The sequence below is a fragment of the Metopolophium dirhodum genome, chromosome 6 (genome assembly GCF_019925205.1).
Source record: "Metopolophium dirhodum isolate CAU chromosome 6, ASM1992520v1, whole genome shotgun sequence".
In the NCBI taxonomy this organism is placed as follows: Eukaryota; Metazoa; Arthropoda; class Insecta; order Hemiptera; family Aphididae; genus Metopolophium; species Metopolophium dirhodum.
Window position 1 is genome coordinate 3,136,638 of NC_083565.1, and position 21,750 is coordinate 3,158,387.

The 21,750-nt window shown below is 29.0% G+C and overlaps 1 protein-coding gene across 4 annotated transcripts in view; it reads left to right on the forward strand.

Annotated features, from left to right (window-relative positions):
- Positions 1-21,750, forward strand: part of LOC132946375 (uncharacterized) — a 183,490-nt gene that overhangs the window by 150,662 nt on the left and 11,078 nt on the right. For all 4 annotated transcript variants that reach the window (XM_061016353.1, XM_061016354.1, XM_061016355.1 and 1 more), the window contains 6 exons: positions 1,852-2,115; positions 2,731-3,031; positions 3,517-3,581; positions 3,677-3,757; positions 4,658-4,776; positions 5,465-5,855. In XM_061016353.1, coding sequence (XP_060872336.1) covers positions 1,852-2,115; positions 2,731-3,031; positions 3,517-3,581; positions 3,677-3,757; positions 4,658-4,776; positions 5,465-5,855 — 1,221 coding nt within the window. The remainder of the gene's footprint in view (positions 1-1,851; positions 2,116-2,730; positions 3,032-3,516; positions 3,582-3,676; positions 3,758-4,657; positions 4,777-5,464; positions 5,856-21,750) is intronic.

Consider the following 21,750-nt stretch of genomic DNA (forward strand, 5'->3'; position numbering starts at 1 on the left):
GTAAAACAATTTATAACAGATACAATCAATATTAAAAAAAATATTAACAAGATATTTAAAATTAGAAAATTAAAATATGTATTCACAACAAAAAAGGGTAAAGACTAAAAACGTATAATTATGTACTTAATATGGATATTATACTTGTAGATAAAAGCTATAGACAAATAACATCCGATGAACTTTCCGCCCTATCACGATATCTATCTATCTTGATACAATAATAGATATAACATTCGTATTCAAGAATCTCTGTTGCTCTATCAATTTTATTTATTGTTCAATAGTTAAAATAATTATATGGAAACATTGGAAACTTATTGAGTAATAGAGCGGTACTATTCTCGAAAAAAACTACCAACATAATATAATATGTGATAACTCGTAGGTACACGATAAATTCGTTACCTTTACGAGTCTACGTTCATTAGTAATGCAAACGACGAGACATCGCTATTGCCACTATATGTATAGCATACGTTTACTGTCGAATACCAACAGTATACGCGTGCACAATAGCTATGTAGGTACTATCAATTAATGGCCAGAGAACATTTTTCGAGATTTACACAACACCACGACGTTATATCCATAACCATAATATAGACTTAGTATAGTTAAATATAATAAAAAAAACGACACTATTATTTGATTTCTAAAAATACAATTTTAATCTAATTTATTTTTTATTAAACTCAACAACAATGTCCACATTTTAAACTTTGCTCATAACGCACTCGTATCCTCGTAGGTAGTAGGTACTATATAATTACATAACCTACCTAGGTACGTTATATTATTTTGGTCATATTTATACTATATTATAGTACGTTTTATAATTATTATTTTTTCTCCCTCTCTATCTTTTGAGTTTTCAGACTGTTTACATATTTTACTATGTCGCCACACCGACCGCGTTTTGTGGTGAGTTAAGGTTCTGAAACCGCACGCGAAAAACACGACATGAGAAGCGTTTTAACCCTGCTGCTTCTAGACGCGCGTGCCCGCAAACTTTCGTTTCCACGAGTATTATATAATTATTATTGTTTCTACCGAAATTACCTAAAACCACGCTTGATCAACGACGAAAAACCGCAAAAATGTTAATATTACATTCAGATACAATCATCAAATGACCACTGTACCTAATTCTAGATTTGTAGACTTCCCCGCAAATGTCGTGATATGTAGCAATCCACTTTTAGTATCGACTTCATACTATATTCCTACATTCTACTATAGAATTCAAACTAAATTTAAGTACATGATTACTATATTAAGGTCTTTAATAAAGACTCGACTGGCCAAATTACTACTCTAATAATCTAATGATTTTAACATACCATAATAAGTCTATTATTATTATGTAAAGGATTATTTGAAACGTCAAACAATATAATTTAGGTACTACAAATTACGTGGTCGTTTTAATAGTTCCCATTGGTTTTTGTGATTTTTTTGTAAAACATTCGAAAAATGTATGTTGATCACAATAAAATAAAATAAATTACACATAATTCACAAATGAATTTTAACAAATTATTAAAAATGAATTGTTTCATTAAACTTAAACATAATAATTAATTTATTAATATCATAATAATGTTTTATGTATCACCAAATATAAACTTTTTATAGCAATTGCGAAATATGTTCAGTTACACAGTAAAATAATAAACTAACTTATAATATTGATAATAATTTTAGTAACAATATAGTAAATAATAATTATACTTTATAGTATTTTACAGTAGTCTCAAAACATTTAGCAATTTCTTATAATTAAAATAGTTTGCTTATAATTATAATTTAATGTCCAATTCATAATATTATAATACGTATAATGTTTAGTCGAAGAAGTTGAATGCATTGCCGGTTGGAAAGAGGGTTCGTACCGGTTTCTTGTCGGTAGGGTTCACCATAGCAACGGTATACCAATGTCAACCGAAGACCGGTTCAAGTGTTTCATATACGAGCGAACGACATCTCAGAGACAATTGAAAGGTTCTGGTGCTTCTGGAGACGTCGAGTACAGAGTGGCACAGTCCGGCGACGCCACATGCAGTGGCCTTTTCAGTCCTCTCGAAGGGTCCAGGACTATGATATTGAAAAAAGGTACGTCCTTATATGAACTAGCTTGAAATATTAATTTTTAAATTAATTAGTTATTAGTCAATAAACATAAAGTTCAACTAATTTCGTAAAATTAGATTTACTATTCTATTGTCAAATAAAATATTGAAATATGTGGACATAAAAATACATGATGTAAAAATATGGCATTTGGTATTTGTATTTTGTATCATTGTAACATACTCATCAGGATCATTCAATACAGTTTTAATATCAACTCATACCAAATGGACTTTATTTACTTAAATTGAAACCAAAATAGTAAATATTTATTTGATAATGACATAACAAAAACAAATTGTTGATATTGGATATAAGTTTGAAGAATTAAAGGAATATTTGCTCTCAAAATAGAATTCAAGTTCGTTCAAAATATAGAAAAAAGTTAAAAATAAGTTAATTCAAATAAAAATATAAATAAATTTAGTAATTTTTCTTTTGTCAATTTTGAAATTTGTATGAATGAAAGAGTTTGGTTGATCTGGTTGCATATTGCAACGATGTCTGAAGTGGATTGTGTTTGGTAATCCACCTCAGTTATCGTTGATGTTTTCGGTACCTACCTAAAATCGATTTATTTATTAAATGTTCGCGCAGAGACTTTTGAGACGAAATGCAGCTTCCCGTTGTGGCTGACTGAAAACCAGAGATGGAGGACGTTGGATCACGGTAAAACGTTCACTTTCCTCCATCACCACAACAACAACACGTTGAAGCTGGTGTCCAGCTCGTTAGATCGCGTATTCGCCGCGCAGACTATACAGGCTTCACACCAGTTCTTTTACAATCAGCCGTTGGTGGCACCTCTGCCCGGACACGAGATGAAATTCTCCTGTCAGCAGGAAATGGAGGAGATACCTCACCGGTTCAGGGTGATGGCGCACTACGTTACTGGATGGTAAACAACAATATAATACAATAATATTAGGGATGCGAAGTCGTTATAATATGATTATTTGCATATATTTTTTTCCACGTCTTCTGTTTACAACTGAATTAGATAATTATCTGTTTTAGATTATATGTTTGACATATGTTTTTTTTGTATATTTTAGTGATTTAAAAAATTTCATATCGATAGTAATTATTTTCCGTTTTTCGACAAAAAGTACATGCCCCTTAAGAAATATAATAACATTTCTATAATATACACGAAATTTTTTTTTTAATATGTCTGTTTAATTACCTAGATTTTTATTTGTATGTACCTTTGTACTTACATATAAGTTCAAACGCACAAAATGTTTATGTTTGCCGCTATAAATTCTCATCACAAATAATAAAAATTTATATGCCGTACGATTCGTACGTTTCTCACGTTCAACCGGTACATTATACATTATGTTGTCGTTGTTTTATTTTGTTTCTTCCGTATGCGCGCAGCCAAAGCGGATACATTTGTTTGGACTTCCACCGGAGGGCGCACGACTTGGCAGAACTTCAAATGGGTAAGTCACCACCGCCCTCACATACACGGTCCATGTGGGTCAGCACAATATCAGTATAATAATAATAATACGGTATTTTTTTCCTCCAAAATCAGGTCAGCCGAGTAGGAGACCGGAAGACGCGTGTAACTCCCCCAACTTTGATGCGCACGCTACGGATTCAATTACGCTAGTGGGTAAGTCGTTGATTGCAAAAATATTTCAAGTGTTTGCCGAGAGACCGAGTGCAATTTCACGTTAACCTTCTAAAACAAATACTGATAGACTGCAGGGAATGCGGTGTTTACAAATAATACAGTACGCACGATGAATATCAAGCGTCGTAGTTCAAAATCTAGTTAACCGACTATTTTTTTTTTTATTTCTAGGTTCTATTATTATTATTTTACTAGAACTCTAGAAAAAAACTGTTCGAGAGCTATCGTATTATACAATGTTTATATATTCATACTAAATATTGAATCGAATCTCCTGTGTTTGAAATTGACTTTCAACATCATCTATACTGTTGTAATTCTATTGTGATGACATAAAAAAAAATTATTATTACATTTTCCAAAGTAGTAATTTTTGCACAAACAACAGTTTGTTTTCTACCAAGTTTTCTCTGATTTGACGTGTTAGAACGTTATTTATTTAGTAGATTCCGATAAAATAATTTTGATACAAATTGAATCGGACATGATACTGAACTAAAAAAAAAAATAACATTGTAAACTTAATTTTATTTGTATTAAATAACGTTGCGTTGCTTTTATCAAACTAGGTATATAGAAGTAGTGGATCATAAATGAAATTGCAACAATTAATTATTTTTACTGTAGTATTATATATTTTGGATAAATAAGTAGTAAAATTATATTTTTATGATACAATATTACAATTCACTTTTGTATAAATATCAAATCTCGAAACTTAAAATACAAACTGTTATTTGCTATCTTAATAATAATATATTAGTTATTTTTAGTGATTTTCCAAAAACCCACTTCTAAGTTTATTTGAGAATGTATTTTTTTTATTACATTTTATTATTGTATTAAAACTGAGAAACTGTAGATTACGTTTTTTTATAGCTTCCAAGTCAGACTTTCGAAATTGCCCTTATAAAGGAATTTACACGATAAAAAAAGTCAGCAAAAGTATTTCGTGGAACGATGTATCTTCAATTTTACCGAGTAAAACAAGTCTAAATGTAAGTACAATATAAATAGCCAATATATTTTAAATAATGATCAACGTAACCAAAAAAAAATTTGGGGAAAGCCCTAGTTTTTTCTGTGAAAAATGGAAATTTAAAAAAAAAAGTTATCTGCATTTTCTTTAAGCATTGGTTTAACATTTAAAAACACTTAATCGCGATATTTTTAAAACAAATATCCGTATTGATTATACCTTTGATTCCTGAATACAACATATTATTACTGTGAAGAACTGACTATTGTAGATAAATACCAATTTCCTTCTATTTTCTATTTTACTGAACACCTTTTTTGTTGAGGTCAATTTTCTTCCAACTTGAGTATTTTTTTATGCTGAAAATGCTAGTGCAATCATAATTCAACGCTTGGATTTAATTTTAAAGCTTAAGCAATTTCAAGTTAGTCCATGTACTTTGTAGGTCATAATATAGTTTAATTTATTACTAGAAATTGTTTTAATTTAAAATAACGTTTTGTTTCTGTCCATTTTTTAATTGTGCCTTTTTATATTTCCAGGAAGTTCCTTTTTAAATTTTCTTTTAATCATGTTTTTCTGGAGATGTATTTTTAAGTTCTCTGATTTTCTTGTATTTTTGGGGGCTTTGAATAAAAAAACTGCTTTTTCCCTACAAACATTTCGATCTCTAATTACTAGTATTCAATACTTACGTTTGTCTTTAGTTACCGGTGGACTTGTTAACTTCCGACAATCATCCGTCTATTGTGTTAACTACGACGTCACCACCTTCGCCCAAACGTCACTCTTCCGAACACTACGAGAAATCGTCGGACGATTGGAGTGTGACGTACAAGAAGTTACAGCCTGACTTGCCAAGTCTGGTGAGGTCCAGAAAGAACATTAGCAAGGAATTCGAGAGGCAATCGGAGTACGACGACGACGACGAGGTGATATTGCGCAGAGTCAAAAGGAAAGGCCGACGGATTTTGAGCAGTAAAACAGTCGCCGACGAGGAATGCAAGTTGAACTTGACTTCGATTGTGTTCTCTTGTGGATCCGCTGACTCGATAGAACTAGTGGCAGAATGTCCTCGATTATCACACATACGATCAGGTACGAATAATGATTGATTAAATTGTCGTCTGTTTTTGGGTAGAGTTTAAACGTAGGCATTTGATATTTTGTTATTTGTGGATCTCAGAGTACTTTATCTTTATCTGAACGTGCAACTTGCATAATATACACTTAAAATAATACGATTTATTGATAAACATCATAATGAATAAATAACTTACCGTATATTAATGTTTTAAAACACTTATTTGGTGTTATTGTTATAATATTAAAAAAATGCAATTACCCATGAATAAATTTTTAGTTGTTTTTAATAATTTCAGCGAAACTCGATCAAATTTCTTAATTTATACTAGTGAACCTAAACTTATATCAAGTCTACAAGCAATTTAAAATATATTGGTTATTTATTTATTGTAATTCGGAGAGTATATGGAAAAAGAAACAACCCTAAAAAGCATTGACAGCAAAACATCGCCGTAGCTCGTGTGGTAATTTTGTAAAATTGTTTATTTTCTAATATTAGATTATATTTTACCAAAACTATTTTTTTAATTTCTCTAATTACCGCAATTTGCTGTTACCAATTGAAAAAAATGTTTTAAAAACTGGCCAGCGGTTTCTGCTATGTTATAAAATCGGATAGATATTGGTTTAATCACTTTAGTGCAGTAAAGTCAAAAGTTATGACTTATGGTCCTATTTACTATTCGATCGTAAGAAGCATTCACACAAACATTTTTAGTTGAACTCTATCTACTCAATAACGATCGTGATTAAAATAGCTTTTTAAAAATAGATTCTCTTCAGCGTTTTTTTCCACGGTTTAATTGAAAATCTAGGAAATGTTGAAAAAGTAATTGTCTAAAACATCATCGATGATGATTTTACAATCTACAGAGGTGCTTTACGTCGGTACAAACCAGGATTTTCAGCTTTTTTGCTGCCAAAAATAGTTCCAACCATAATAATATTAAAACCCATTCCGTTCTATGTGTGTAAATAATTCACCGTGGTCTGTATAATGCCAAGAGAACTTCGATAGTAAAACTGACAAAGGTACGAGTTTTATGTATGATAACGTTATAAAAATAAAAATCATATTTTGGAAACGATTGATTATAATAAATAACTACAACCTTGTGAAATTGATGTGTACGCGTCAAGTTCGTACGTCAATTCAGTGCCCGCCAGTTCAATGCATAGTTAATGTATCGTAATAATATTATAGGTGCATAATTGAATAAATCGATTTATATTTTATGCACAGCTTTATTTAAGACAATAAATACATAAAAACTTAGGAGTAGGTGGAGTGATAAATTAGATACCAATTAAATACCACATTTTTTGTCGTTTAAAAATTATTGTTCTCCTTTTTCGTTATTTCTTTCAAGGCGTCTTTATAATTTCAATTTGAAATGTTCACGCATGTCTTTCATAAATGATTATACACTCCACCTATTTCTATTATTATCATTTCAACATCCTCTGGTATAGTTTTTTGTTTAAAACTAAATTGTTTTAATCTATTTTATATATTTATATCAATAATGCGATGGATTGACATGTGCGATAAATTGATTGTGTGCCAAAATTGAATTATCATGATGTAGGTACAGGAAATTACGCTTTAACGCTGTGGCAAATAGGTCAACGTTAACAAACTTACAGTCGTTTTGTTGTTTAATTAGAACCAGAGTTTATTAATATTTCCTGATTTTTGCTAGTTTTCATCTTAATTCTAAAAATAGACTTTTTTAAAACTACTACACAATTTTTGGTTTTAATTATTTTATGATCTGTTCTTAATGGCATGCGGTTAAATAAGTTATTATTTTTTCTATTAAAAACATTTAATGGTTGGTTAAATTTTTTTAATATCTGAAAGTTGTTATGTTTCATAAACCATAAATGACATAATGAACATGTTTGCTTGAACCATAAAAATATTTTCTTTGAACTAATATTTTTATAGTTAATACACACACAGCTCAGCTCTAAGTAATTATTAGTATATAATATCTGGCTGCATTATTATACATATCATTTATATTAACACGTTATTTGACAGTAACGCAATATTTTCTGAAATGAATTCATCAATTAACTTAGCGATAACTTCTTCGTGTCATTTATTGATGCGATTTTACTAAACTTCAACTATACTTTCCAATATCTAAGAAATAGCTTTTTAAATTCACAAAATGTCAATTTCAATCAGTATAACTTTTCTAGACACGTCTTATATAATATGCTGGTTCTTTAAAATACTTTAAATAGAAGATAAAAATCAATAATTAAATAATATAATATGCCCTACTATCATACACATCTTCGTAAGGCATTATTAAATTTATTTGAGCAAGTTGATGGTTACGCCAAACGTCTTTACAACTAATAAACATTTTATTATTTTTAATATTGTTTTGTTCATTATTTATTTATTTTATGTGTACCGCTATTGCATTTTATAGTTTCCATGTTGTTAATTTTATTTTCGACGAGGTCACGAGTGAAATTTTATTAATGCTTTCATCTTGTGTCTTTGTAATTATTATTACCACATGAATACACTTGATAAAATACATTCATTTTTATTAGCTTTCGATAACAGTAGAATGTTATAAATTTTTAAATGTAAATTCTAAAAATAATAATATGTTTAGCTGCAGTTTTATTTTAAAGTCTAATAATCGACTCATTTCAATAATGTCTTGACTATACAAAAAGTAAAACATTTGTTTGCCTGCAAAACTTGTAATTTAAACTATTTTGTTAGTATCAATAGACGTTAATTAAGTCATAACTTTTTAATTCAACATAATAAAAGTTCATAATAATTTAATTACATAATTAACTTAACAATACAAAAATAAATTTGTCGATTTTCTATTATAATAAAAAACAATTATTTTACTATCGTTTTTAAATTATAGCAATTTAAAAGTAATTATAAAAATTAACATAATATGTTAATAGTTTCCATAACTCCATACATTGTACTCATTCGAATAAACTATTATTAATATTATATTATATATATATATGTGTGATTTTAAAAAAAAACCCTTGTCTCTAGCTGTATTTACATTCAAAAACATATCATGACATAACTCTTAGAATCAAACAAAAGACAATACAACTTAAAACAATAAACATGTTAACACTTTTTTTGGAAGTTTTTTTTAAACCGGATTATACTGTCTTTATGTAGTATGTATTATTTAATAATATAAGTACATAATTTTGTTACAAAAACAAACCGGAACAAAACGGACCGTATTGTTCACCAACATTGTTACTTTTATTTGCCATGTCAAGATGTTTTTTTCGTGAACGAAGTTTATGGTTTTAATGGTTTTAATTGCTGAACGCAAATATTGTATACAACTTATCCATATTAACACAAATACCACTGAAATCTTATACACGAAATCGTAAATGCATAGGTACTATAATATAATATATTATTTACATTTGGCCAAACTATTTATTTTTGAGCAAACACGCAAGCGGTTTAAATAGGTTTTCGTAGGATTATTTTGGACTCCGTGAGGTTTATCCCCTATGTAAAATGTATACAATTTTAGATTTTTCTTCAACTTTCAATTTAAAATACATTTTTTACACAAAAATATTTTTGCTACTATATACTCTGTGAATACATTATGCGTTCATAAATATAAATTACGAATATTAATTCATTTTAATACACTGAAACTTTTGTATGTAATAATAATAAATATTATGACATTTTGAAAAAAAAAAATATTTTCAACCATTATTTTTTTTTTTTGCAAAACATTGTTTATGTATAAAGGTGTCACTTTTTTAATTTGTTTATAGTTTAAAATTTAAAAAATTTAAATCAATATCCGTATTTTTAATTTTTGTTATAAGTTAGGATTTGAATTATTTTGTTTAATAACTTTAACCAAACCTCCAAATAGATTTAGCTAGATTATAACAGTTGCTTTTTCAAATACTACGTGTATCTACGATACCATTATTTAAATATTAAATACTATAGTAAATAGCAAATTAAAGTTTTCCATTCGTAACTAATTATTATGCAACTGTATTTGTTTATTATTGTTCATTAACACTCAAAATTGGTATTATAATATGGTACTGTGGTGGTCCTCTCCGGAAAACACACGCTCAGTGCACTGGTTAAATTATCCAAACGTAGCGTATTCGTTAAACGAATATTCGTATCCACTACATCATTATAATATTGTTTTATATTCTATATTAAAAAAAATGGGTTATTATAACATATAATATTATTATATATTATGTTTTTTTAGGTTTATTATTTTAACATGGTAAAATATAATTAATCAATAGGTATTATTGTATTAACATGAACATATTATTTAAATAAAATATTATTTCTGATAAACGATAGAGATGTATCATATTTGCCTACACATCACCCCGTGTTACTTTTTATAGAAAATAAAATCCAATATGAATATTAAAGGTATTACACAAATGCAGAACATAATGTCAGTTGGTTTGGAATTTATATTCTGAAAAATAGTTCAGTCATATATTTTATTTTAATACGCTAATTTAGTTTGTTTTTTTATGGCCTACGGGAAATGAAAACAATTATTTTGCATGGAAACTACCATTTCCTTTGTTAACGGAATATTAACAAGTAACATTAATTTACAAATATTACTCACATAATAAAAAATTATAGTTTTTAATTTCGTTTAGATTAACCGTGTTATTTTGAAATATTATCAAACAAACAAACAACATAAACAAGATTATTGTTTTCATACTAGGTATTATTAAACTAATTCGTAATTCGTTAAAAACGTTAAATGCTCTCAAATGAATTGCAATCGAAAGATATTTTTTCCAATTTCCCGTTCGTCCACCCCAATTGATATGCTTTTTTTTCAAAATCGACTTGCAAATGTAATGAATTAAATGGTGGGTTGTATTCGCACGGGTAGGTGTATAAAGAGCACTTTTAGTTGAAAAATGTTAACGTCATTTTTTGGCACACAATACTGAAACTTTTCTTCCTGACCACGTCACATATATACCTTCCAAAGTGCGGAAAAAGCGTATAAACAACATGAATTTTCGTACTCGTTAAACACGCTATATTTTATAACATTATACTGCATTACGGTTCGGAAAAGTAAAACAGCGAGTGGCGTTTAACCCAATTTTCGGAGAGCTTATAACTCTGTTAAGTCCACACAAACCGATACACATTGAAGATTGAACGGTTTATTTCCACGAAATATTTTCTTGTATTATTATTATTATTATTATCCCAGTGGCGCGTAGTGGTGGCCGATCACAGGGTTGATTGTTGTAAAGTCCTAGTTTTGCCTGCCTGGAACAACGCCGCGTCGGCCGACGGAGAGAGCGATCGGGCCAATGGTGAGTGTGTAAGGAGAGGGGTTACCCCTCCGGTGAGGCGCATACCGGAAGTCCGTTTGAAATTTCCGGTAAGTGACCCCGTGGTTTGTGAGAACGGAGTGGGAAGGGGCCTACTGGGTTAAACGGAGAGTTATATAACGGAAAACTTGGTCGTGACGTTGGAATTGCGTACGGACCGTGTGACACGAGTTGATCTGGGTCCGGGGACTATTACTGAGCGTAGGTATGTGTGTATTTGCTTGTGTGTGTGCGTGTGTGTATGTGTGTGTGTGTGTGTCCTTACGCACACAGGCTCAGGAAACGATCAATTCGACCGAAAAACCACCAAAATAATAACATAGTTTGTTTTGTATTCAAATTATGTATATTTCGTTCACTCATCGATTTAACGCTCAGATTGTTTGGCGATTGAACGATGACAAAGATGCGTGAGTTCGTCTGTTCTTGTCTGTAAAAAAATGTCGAAAAATTCACTTATTTCCGTTCTGTTATTTATTTTTATTTTTTTCGTAATCTACTCGAAACTTGTGTGAAACAAGCGTAAAGTTTTCAGTAAGAAGATGGATTAAATTTGTGTGCAGGGACTGTTAAAGCTATTATTTTTTCTAATCTTGAAAATATATTAGATAAACGTACGTAAAGGTCGTCAGTCACCAGGTAATTTTTTTTGCAGTGGAATTAATATAAAAATATAGGTACAATTTTTCTAAAATCGTAATAAACATATAGATGAGGATAAGTACGAATATTAAACGCTAATAATTCTTGACAACATTAATTTTTGTTGATCAGAAAATAATTATATTTTCGTGAAATGAAAATTGTTCAAATTCACTTATAATATTTAAATAAAAATATAAAATATAATAATAATAATATGCACCATAAAATAAAATTACATATTGTATTTAAATTTTAAATATGGATAAAATCAATTTTTACCATTTGTATGTAATATACTGATATAATAAAAATATATTGGTTTTAAACAAGGTATAAAATGTACCTAATAGTTAATAGTTATTACTTATTAGTTATTACCCATCTCTATGTAATTATAATAATTATTAACTGTTTTATTTTACATTAATGTTTGTATATGCGATAAAATAAAGTATTTACTGGTGATTTATTTACGTGAGGAAATAAATATTGTCCTATAAAACCGAATTTAAATCAACTTTAGGTATTGATGTATATGAATTACCTGTCGACTGTCATTATAATAAATATGATCGGTTTGAGAGAGGTTTTCAGCACATTGGCTAATAAATTATTATACTTGGTGTCTAACAACCATTAAGTCATTAATAGGAGATCTTTCAATTTTATCAATAATGTATTTTTCAGATTTAAAATAAAATTCCACACCCTTCGTAAAGCGTATCATACAAAATTTAGTTAAAAAAAAATATTAGTACTTACAATTTACAAGTCATTCAATATTCATAACCTTATATATAGACGTATATCACTATTACTTCTTAAATCAAATATGTAATTGATAAATTAAAAACAATAAAAACGAGTATAGAAAAAAACCCTATAATAATATGTTCGGGAATAATTAATAATTTCATAAATAGATTTTCAGTTTTTTTTTAACTTTACCTGTGTCGAACAACTTTTTTTCTCGGATATCAGCAGTATGATATTATGTAAGTATCAGAAATGGATTACGGATGTGTGACAAAATTACAAGCCATAAACATAAATAGATAATAAGTAATAATGCTTACTAAACATATATTAATATATATGAATATAACATAATATTTTATAGTAGTCCGCGTACATAAAAACTCATACACGCATAAACTAATGTTATCACTATAATATTATAAGATACACTAAAAGTCCTGGGTCAACAACAACCCAGACACAAAGAAACTCCGGATGCCTATAAGTATAAGGCGTAACTCTTTCATAATACTATAATATATAATATTTAATTAAGATTGTGTAAGACTAATAAAATATATGAGCTGGAACTTATTATTCAAACTATATCTCTCTTAAAGGGCTCTGTATGCCCACACTGAGTTATCTATACATCTACCAGATTCTCCAACCCCATTACACACCATATAAAATATTTAAATATTATTTTGTTATATCTTCTGCTATACCACTGATCATAGCAAATAAATTACGTGTATAACAATACAATTATATATTGTGAAACAAATTTAAACACCAATAGTTTTAAGTTTAATAAAATATACATGTATTTTATACGCTCAAATATCACTCATATATTTCCATCATTATTGTTAGTGTATAATTATTTATTTAGGACACTATTATACGAACAACTAACCAGACACATAACCTAAACATTAATTGTTATTATCAATACTATAATATGAAGAAACGTCAATATATTATAATATACATACATACACACGCGCTACTGTTTTTCGTCATTTTTTTTATCCGACAACATGTCTATCTATAAGCGTTGATAATTTGATCAAACTCCCGTTCATAAATTTAGTATATATACGTATATGACAATTTATACAATAATTGCATTATTCGACTGTATAAATCGTAAATTTTGGAATTACCGTAGAACGCGTTCTAGTTTTCATTGGTTTCCTGAAGATTTTACTCGTAACTCGATAAATTTAATTAGGAAAGTATATTATTATGTAAAAGAGGATTCCTCTTCGTATATATTATGAATAAATTTATATTTATGTGTAAGAGCAAAGAGTCACATAGTTTATGCAACAATGAAAACAACGAGATTGTGGTGTCCATATAATATACGAACCCGGAGAATCTAATAGCCGACATTGGAAGTTTTAAATTAAAAACCATAACAATTTAATACGTCCGAAAAATGTTAATTGTTCTTTCGACAATAACTACTAATAAAAGTGTTGTGTTTTATGAGTTCAATGATATTAATGGTCACGGGAAAACATTAAAACAACTGCAGTATTTTGTTGTTTCCATCAAAAATGAAAAAACATTGCACTTTTATGGTAAAACCGACCTTGGTATTTTTTTTTTTTTTATTAAACTCGGCGATAAAAGAGATTTTACAATGCTATATGAAAAAAAAAGAAATTATTTTGAATAACATTGTATTGTTTTGTTTTGTTTGTTTTTTTTTACCTGATGAGGAAATGTAAATTATAAATTTACAAATGTATTGCTAGCTCTCTGCCTGCTATCATCCTTGGACAGAATTATAGGCGGCAATACTTATTAACAGGGTTGGGATTTTATAGCACTTAAAATTGCATAAATATGCGCTATAATATGACCTTAACTTTCGCTAAATATGCGTTAAAAATATGCAATAAAAACAACAAAATATGAAAAAAAGAAATTTATTAAGTAATCACTTACAAATTTGAAATTATTAGGTATACTTATAGTTTAGTCACTCTGGTCAGAATCCCGAAGGTCTGTAAAAAAATTACCCAATTAATTATTTTAAAAAATTTTATATAAAAAGTAAGCGATTTAAAATGTTTACCTTGAGTGTTACATTGAATTATTAAATGCTTGGCCAGATTATCGAATTTGAATTTACGGCGGTTGTCTGCCAACAAAGTCTTGTACGTCGAAAATGAACGTTCGACGTCCACTGATACAATTGGTGCATATTTGAAATATACAATATCGCTACATGTAAGTTCACCAAGTAATTCACCAATATTTGTATTTTCTTCGCCATCCAAGATATTTGAAATATGTTTTAATTTAGACAAACCACTATTTTTTTCTAAAACGTTTTTTAATTTGAAATATATATGTTTACTATGTTCACCATTTAGTGTTTTCAGTGTTTCTTCGATATTTTCAATAATATTTAATGATGTAGCTAAGGACATATTTTTCGCTTGCAATTTATCAATGGCTACAGATAAAATAGAAAAATTTGATTTAATGTATGCCAAGTTATTTTCAAGATTAGGGTTGTCTAAACATTTTTTTGCTTTTTGAATACTAATCGCATCTTCTTGGTCGAGTAATCCAATAATATGACGAACAGCTTGTATATTCTCGCAATAATAGGTAGCTGCATTAAGCCAGGTTCCCCAACGTGTAATAACTGGTTCTGGCGGCAACTTTACTCCAGGAAGTTCATTTTTAAATAATTGTAACCGACTCGGAGCTTTTTTAAATACTTGTTTAACACTTGCTATTACTTATCCACTGTACTGAAATGAGATCTAACCTGTTCTGCTACTCTGTGCAAACCATGGGCTGCACACGTCACGTGTAGCATTTTAGAATAGAAAACTTGGAGAGCCGTCCCTGCCTTTACCATATATGGTGCGGCGTCTGATACAAATAAAAGAACATGTTCATGTTGTACTCCGTTCGGCCACAATATACCCATTGACTTGTTGAATAGCTGACTGATAGAAGAAAAATTTGTTTTTCCTAGTTCTTCAGTATGAAGTAAAAATACGACACCTTGACGGTCGGCTTCAAGACTGCCGACAATCACATTTGCTATATACCGTCCTTCGACATCGGTTGTTTCATCGATGCTGACCCATATTCGCTTAGAAGATAATTTAGAACGAATGTTTTCCATAGTCTCGTTATATATATTATCCACATATAACTTTCTTAACGTGGTTTGATCTGGAATCGGATTTTTCATGTACGTTTCAAGAAATTGTCGAAATATTGGATTAGATAATTTATTTAAAGGAATGTTTGCCGCTATAAATGCTTTACATAAATCGACATTAAAAGAGTTTTTTTGGTAGCTCGTAAGAAACTGTTGTTTTTTTTCAATTTTATTTTGATGGCGCTTCGTTGCTTTAATATGTTTATCTGTTTTTAAGTGCTGAGTTATGTTAAATTTTTTTTCACTGTTCACTTTACACTCACATAATTGACAAAATAATACATTGTCATCTACCTTAAACACTTCTTCGCCGAACTCTGATACAAAATTATTGAGTTTACACGAAAGAGATGATTTAACTTTTGGCATTTTAAAACAAAGTTACTACACATAAACGGCGAAAATACAACGTAACACACGAGTACAGGCACACGAGACGACTAATACAACGTTGATAATCGGCGATTAATAATCGCAGTAGAAATCGACAAAAAAAACCCAACAAAATTAGTAGATAACAAAAATTAGAACCAAATATCTAATACGAAATTATCGTAGTATTATATAAAACCTATATATTAACGCTGTACGGCGTTGCATCATCGTAATCGGCCTATTAACTTAATCTATAGGTACATTTACAATTTATTTGATAATTCAATTGACAAAAATCTAAAAACACGTTTACTATAATATAATTTCATAAAATTTTGACAGATTTTGATTCAAAAACAGGTAAAAATGCAAAAAAGTCTCAAAAAATCCCAAAAAAGCAATAAAAACTAAAAAATCGTAAAATATGCAAAATAAAATTTTTAATTTGAGTTCTCTGTATCATGAAACACATTTTTAGCTTACTCTGCTATTTTTTAAGCATCTCATAAGAAATATGCAAATGCTATAAAATCCCAACCCTGCTTATTAACATTTAGTTTATACAGTTGGGACTTTGTATATTGTATAATGTTCATTTAGACCTCAGGGACGAGGGGGGGTGTAATCTTCAAAATTGCCAACTAGAATTTTAAATTCAAAATTTTTGTTAGCTATTAAGATATTTTTAGTTACATGCTATAAATTTATAATTTCTTTACTACCTTATGTTTCAATTTTTAGTTTGAACTAAATTTGAAGTTTAAACTTAGAAATACCTGACTTATTATTTTTTTACTATACAAAAAATATACAGAGTGTATCTTATGGCATTGTACGCAGGGTTTTTTTAACAGGCAATTTTTTATAACATTTTCAAAATTTTTCAACACGCAGTTGTACCAATAATAAAAACGTCTTTATTTTTTCAAATGGTAAACACTATATTTTTTTTATGGATTCCGGTAAAGCTTTTTTTCTGAACATTTCGACAGTCAAATGATCAATTTTGGTTAGCTAGGTTATTAACTATGGTCCTCTGAAGTTTAGTATAATATGCATTAATACTTTTAACTGAAATACCTCATTTAGGTACAAGAGCTAAATAATTTTTTCTTATATAAATACTAAACAACCTTTTTATATACTTAAATAGTTAAATCTGTAATCTAAAATGCTAAAAAAAAAAAAAAAAAATTGTTGGCAACCTAACCTACTATACCTACTTACTTAAATATTTTTTTTTTTTGAAAACTATCGGACGCGTTAAAAAAAATTTTGTCAACAGTTGTACAGACATCAAACACGCACATTATTTACGATACAAGATAATCGGTAATCATCATCTGTTGATTTATATTATATATTATAATATATCCCCAAAATAAAATATTACATTTCTTAATATGATATAAATGATGATAAGCAAAATGTCAATATTAATAATTATTATTATTATTAGAAGTCGATTTTACAATTTTTATTTATAGATACAATATTTAAAAGATTATAAAATAAAAAATAAAAATATATCGAATAATCGAAATGTCAAATAATCCAAATAATTATCAAATAAATAATCAATGAATGTAGGTAATAGGTATCTAATCTTTTAAAAAGACTATAAACATAATATGTTGTTTAAAATCATGATATAAAACAAAATAATATTATTGTAAATTTTTGAAAATTATTTATTATATTTTAATTTTTTTAATGAAAAGTAGGTATACTATACTACTAGTAAGTATAAAATAGTAGTAATTAAATATTAATAATATGATAATTATTATATTAATTAGCTTTTAAAAATCTTTGATCAATCAATATCATGTACCTATAGTTGTCAGTAACATTGTAGTCTGGTGGATTTTTTTCCGGGATTATTCGTCGGGAGTTTTTACCGGGGATTTTTATTCCGCAATTCACTGTCTCTATAGTTTATACTTTAGTTCAGTGCATATTCATTAAAATTATGTATAACAATCTTACCAATAAACCGACATAAATCGTTTCCTTCAGACAAATATAGGCATATAGCTAATGATATTTACCATATTTTATCATAGGAAATATAAAATAATCGTAAAGTTTAAATAAAAATAATATAATTACATTTTTTCCCAAAAAAAAATTAAGAAATACAGTTTAATTTTTAAAGATTTAATAATATTTTAGAAAACGAATGAATAATTTATTTTTCGGGGGCTATTACAAGTTTTGGGGGGCTAAGCCCCCCAGCCCCCCCTAGTTTCGCTTATGGTTATGAGCCATTCATCAGGTTTTTATCTTGTACCGACTGCCGATTCTAGCAGTCTCGCTATACTAACACCCCCCCCCCCCCCCCCCATGACCCTCTTTCGGTTCGTCCCTGTTAGACCTTAGAAACCTAACCTTAGAAATATTTGATACTGTCTAATATTATAATTATATAGTTCTTGAAAATGTCCTTACATATAAGTCTACTGTAATACATTAATACGACTTTCGAAGGTGGGTCAAAATAAAAATGTTCACAACCAGTTGTTGACGTAGGCGTGGATAATTAATCATTATTATACCGCAAAATATTACGAGACAATTAATAATAAATATTCAAATAAATCATATGGGCCGCGGCAGACTTCGAGACAGTTTTTGTAATTATTCTATAATTCATAAATAAATATATTGTAATATTACATTGTAATCATCGTCGTGATTTACCAAATATAAACACTCGAGCACGCACAACGGCCAATAAACCCCACCAGGAACGGAATCCAAAACGTCATCACGGTGACACCTGGAGCGTGAAATAAAACAAGAAATCACACTTTGGACGTCATGTAAGGTATTTATGACGCCTGTCTCGGCTGAGTGAATGAAAACAATCATGACTGACAGTAATGTCACATTTCACCAGTACGCGTTCGATTGAAAAATATTTTTGACAGATACATAAATACATTATTATTATTATTATATTACGCGTAAGCCAAGTACATAACCATTGGGGGATTTTTTTAAAACATTTTTCTACACCGTCTGACACATTCATTTTCCATGTCGACTCTTGAGGTTTTCAAAAGAATGTATTATTCGTGCACGGTTATTACTATTATTCGAAATATTGTCAATCTTGTTGTGTACGTAGGTACCTACCTAAACTCTACGATTTTTTCGGGAAAATATTCGAATTTTATACCATGACGATATGTGGGTATTATACGTATTTCGTAAACGTCGACCCATATTATTTTAATTCCGTAATATTTAGAAAACGTCCATGTATAAATATCAAACCTGCAATAGTTAAATATATATATAAGGCATTTATAGTTTTAAAAGAGCACTAGAGCAGTATGGTAAAGCGGGTCAAAAATTTCTGGGGTATCCCCTGCTATATAATATATAATATTATAATGTCATTCCACTCCTCGTATCCAAACTTTGAATGCTTATAAATAATCGACTATTATAGGTCGGTCTTTCAACGTTTCTTACATTATGTTTTGTAAATAAAGAAGTTTAGTAACATATTTTACTTTGGAAAGTAAAATTGATCGTTGTTAATTTTGTATTTCTTTAATAAAAGTAAAAAAATCGTGTTAAAATTGCTTAAATTACTGTAAGTAAATATATATTTTTTTTTGTAAATGTGTAGAATTATAAAATACGTTTCAAATAATAATATAAATAAAAAGTATTTGTATAATTTATTTAATAAAAAAAAATCTATATGAACTGACAAAGTAAATAAATGGCTTACGTCACAAATGCAAACACAGGTTACATACATATAATAAATTGTTATAACATAGCGGTCAATTGGCGGATATGGTCAAACTTAATTTCGCCAAGAACCATGGATGTTCTAGTCATAAGAAATAGAATTATAAAACATTAAGATTTACATTCTTACACCGTATTACTAAAATATAACCAGTTACGTCATGGGCTTGTGTTCGTATTGAGACGACAATATTTTATTATAATAAATTGCAGTTTGTACATGAATCGCAACGGTTGTACAACCAGTGGCGCACATTGGAGGGTTCAAGGGTAGCAGCTGCTACCCCTGATTTTTTTGGCAGGTGGGTGGGTGGACCCTTGGCTCCAAAATATTTACATCATAAAAATTCTACTACGTATAAAAATATTGAAAATAAACTATTTAATAATTATAGGCTATAATAATTAGTCTATTAGCCTATATAGAGGTAACCGATTCAGTATGCTACCCCTATTTGTTTTTGAGTGTGTGCCATTGCAACCTACATTACACTATTAGGAACATTTGCAGCAGCAGAACACATTGACTGATACCGTTGTACTATACGAGTGATCGGGCCGTGATCCGCCAATCATCCTCAATCCAATAAATTGTATCCTTAAATATTTATATTATTATTCCTATATATCTCTGTTTTTTGAATTGTTATGATTACATTAAAATATAAAATATGACGTGTAATATTTAGTCACGTATAGCTACATATTATTATGATATTTTCAATTTATAAAATGCCAATATAATAAAACCGATTATACTTTTTAAATCATCATATCTTTCAATCCTAATATCGTCCAAACATATTATGTCATTGTGGACAACACTTAATACATTAAATATAATAACTTGGTAACTAATCTTTCGAATTTCGGTTTATATATGTCATCATTTTAAAAAAATGCTTCTAATTTGATATGAACAAATATATAGCAATCTTAATGTGATGGTCTTCCAGTATATCTATACTAAAAAATTCCAAAAATCTGTATTCAAATAAAATAATGCACAATCAAAGAATACAATGGGGTAAGTGTGGTTGGTGAATCACACTGTACCTACGCATAAAACGCTTAACAACAAATTTAATAATAATAATAATAATATTAAGTATGTGTAATAGTTTCATTACATTCGGTGTGTTTTCTGGAAAAATATGATTATATTATTATACTATACATTGTTATATGTGATTTAGTGAGTTACGCGCTGTCGTTACTCGTTAGAATTTCATAACGTTTTGAATAATTTATCGACACTTTTGGAACACAAACTCGTTTTGTTTAACGAGCTTTATCTTTTCTACCCTCGAATAAAATGTATAATAATATACAATGCGCAAAAGTAGGTATACCTGTATGAACGTAATATAGGAATATATATATATTATATTATCATATACCAGTGTACCACCAGCCACCAGGCACACATACATATTATATATTATTATAACCTATATTTGAAAACCTACCATCTAGAGGTCGTTTGGTATATGATATAATAATAGGTACTTTATACATACATACATACATACTTTATACATATATATTATATATAACTGAAGTACTCTATAACATATTATAAACCTTGAGTTACAAAAACGCTCGAAACATAATATGTCGCCGGTTGTACCTATTATATGTACACTCTCCGCCATGTTTGCACACTGCACACACACATTACTGGAGCTGCAGTGGTGTGGTAAGTGGTTACCACCGCCGTTTGAATTGTCCTACTAAGCGTTGTCGTCGCACAGCTTTGCGTTTCATAAC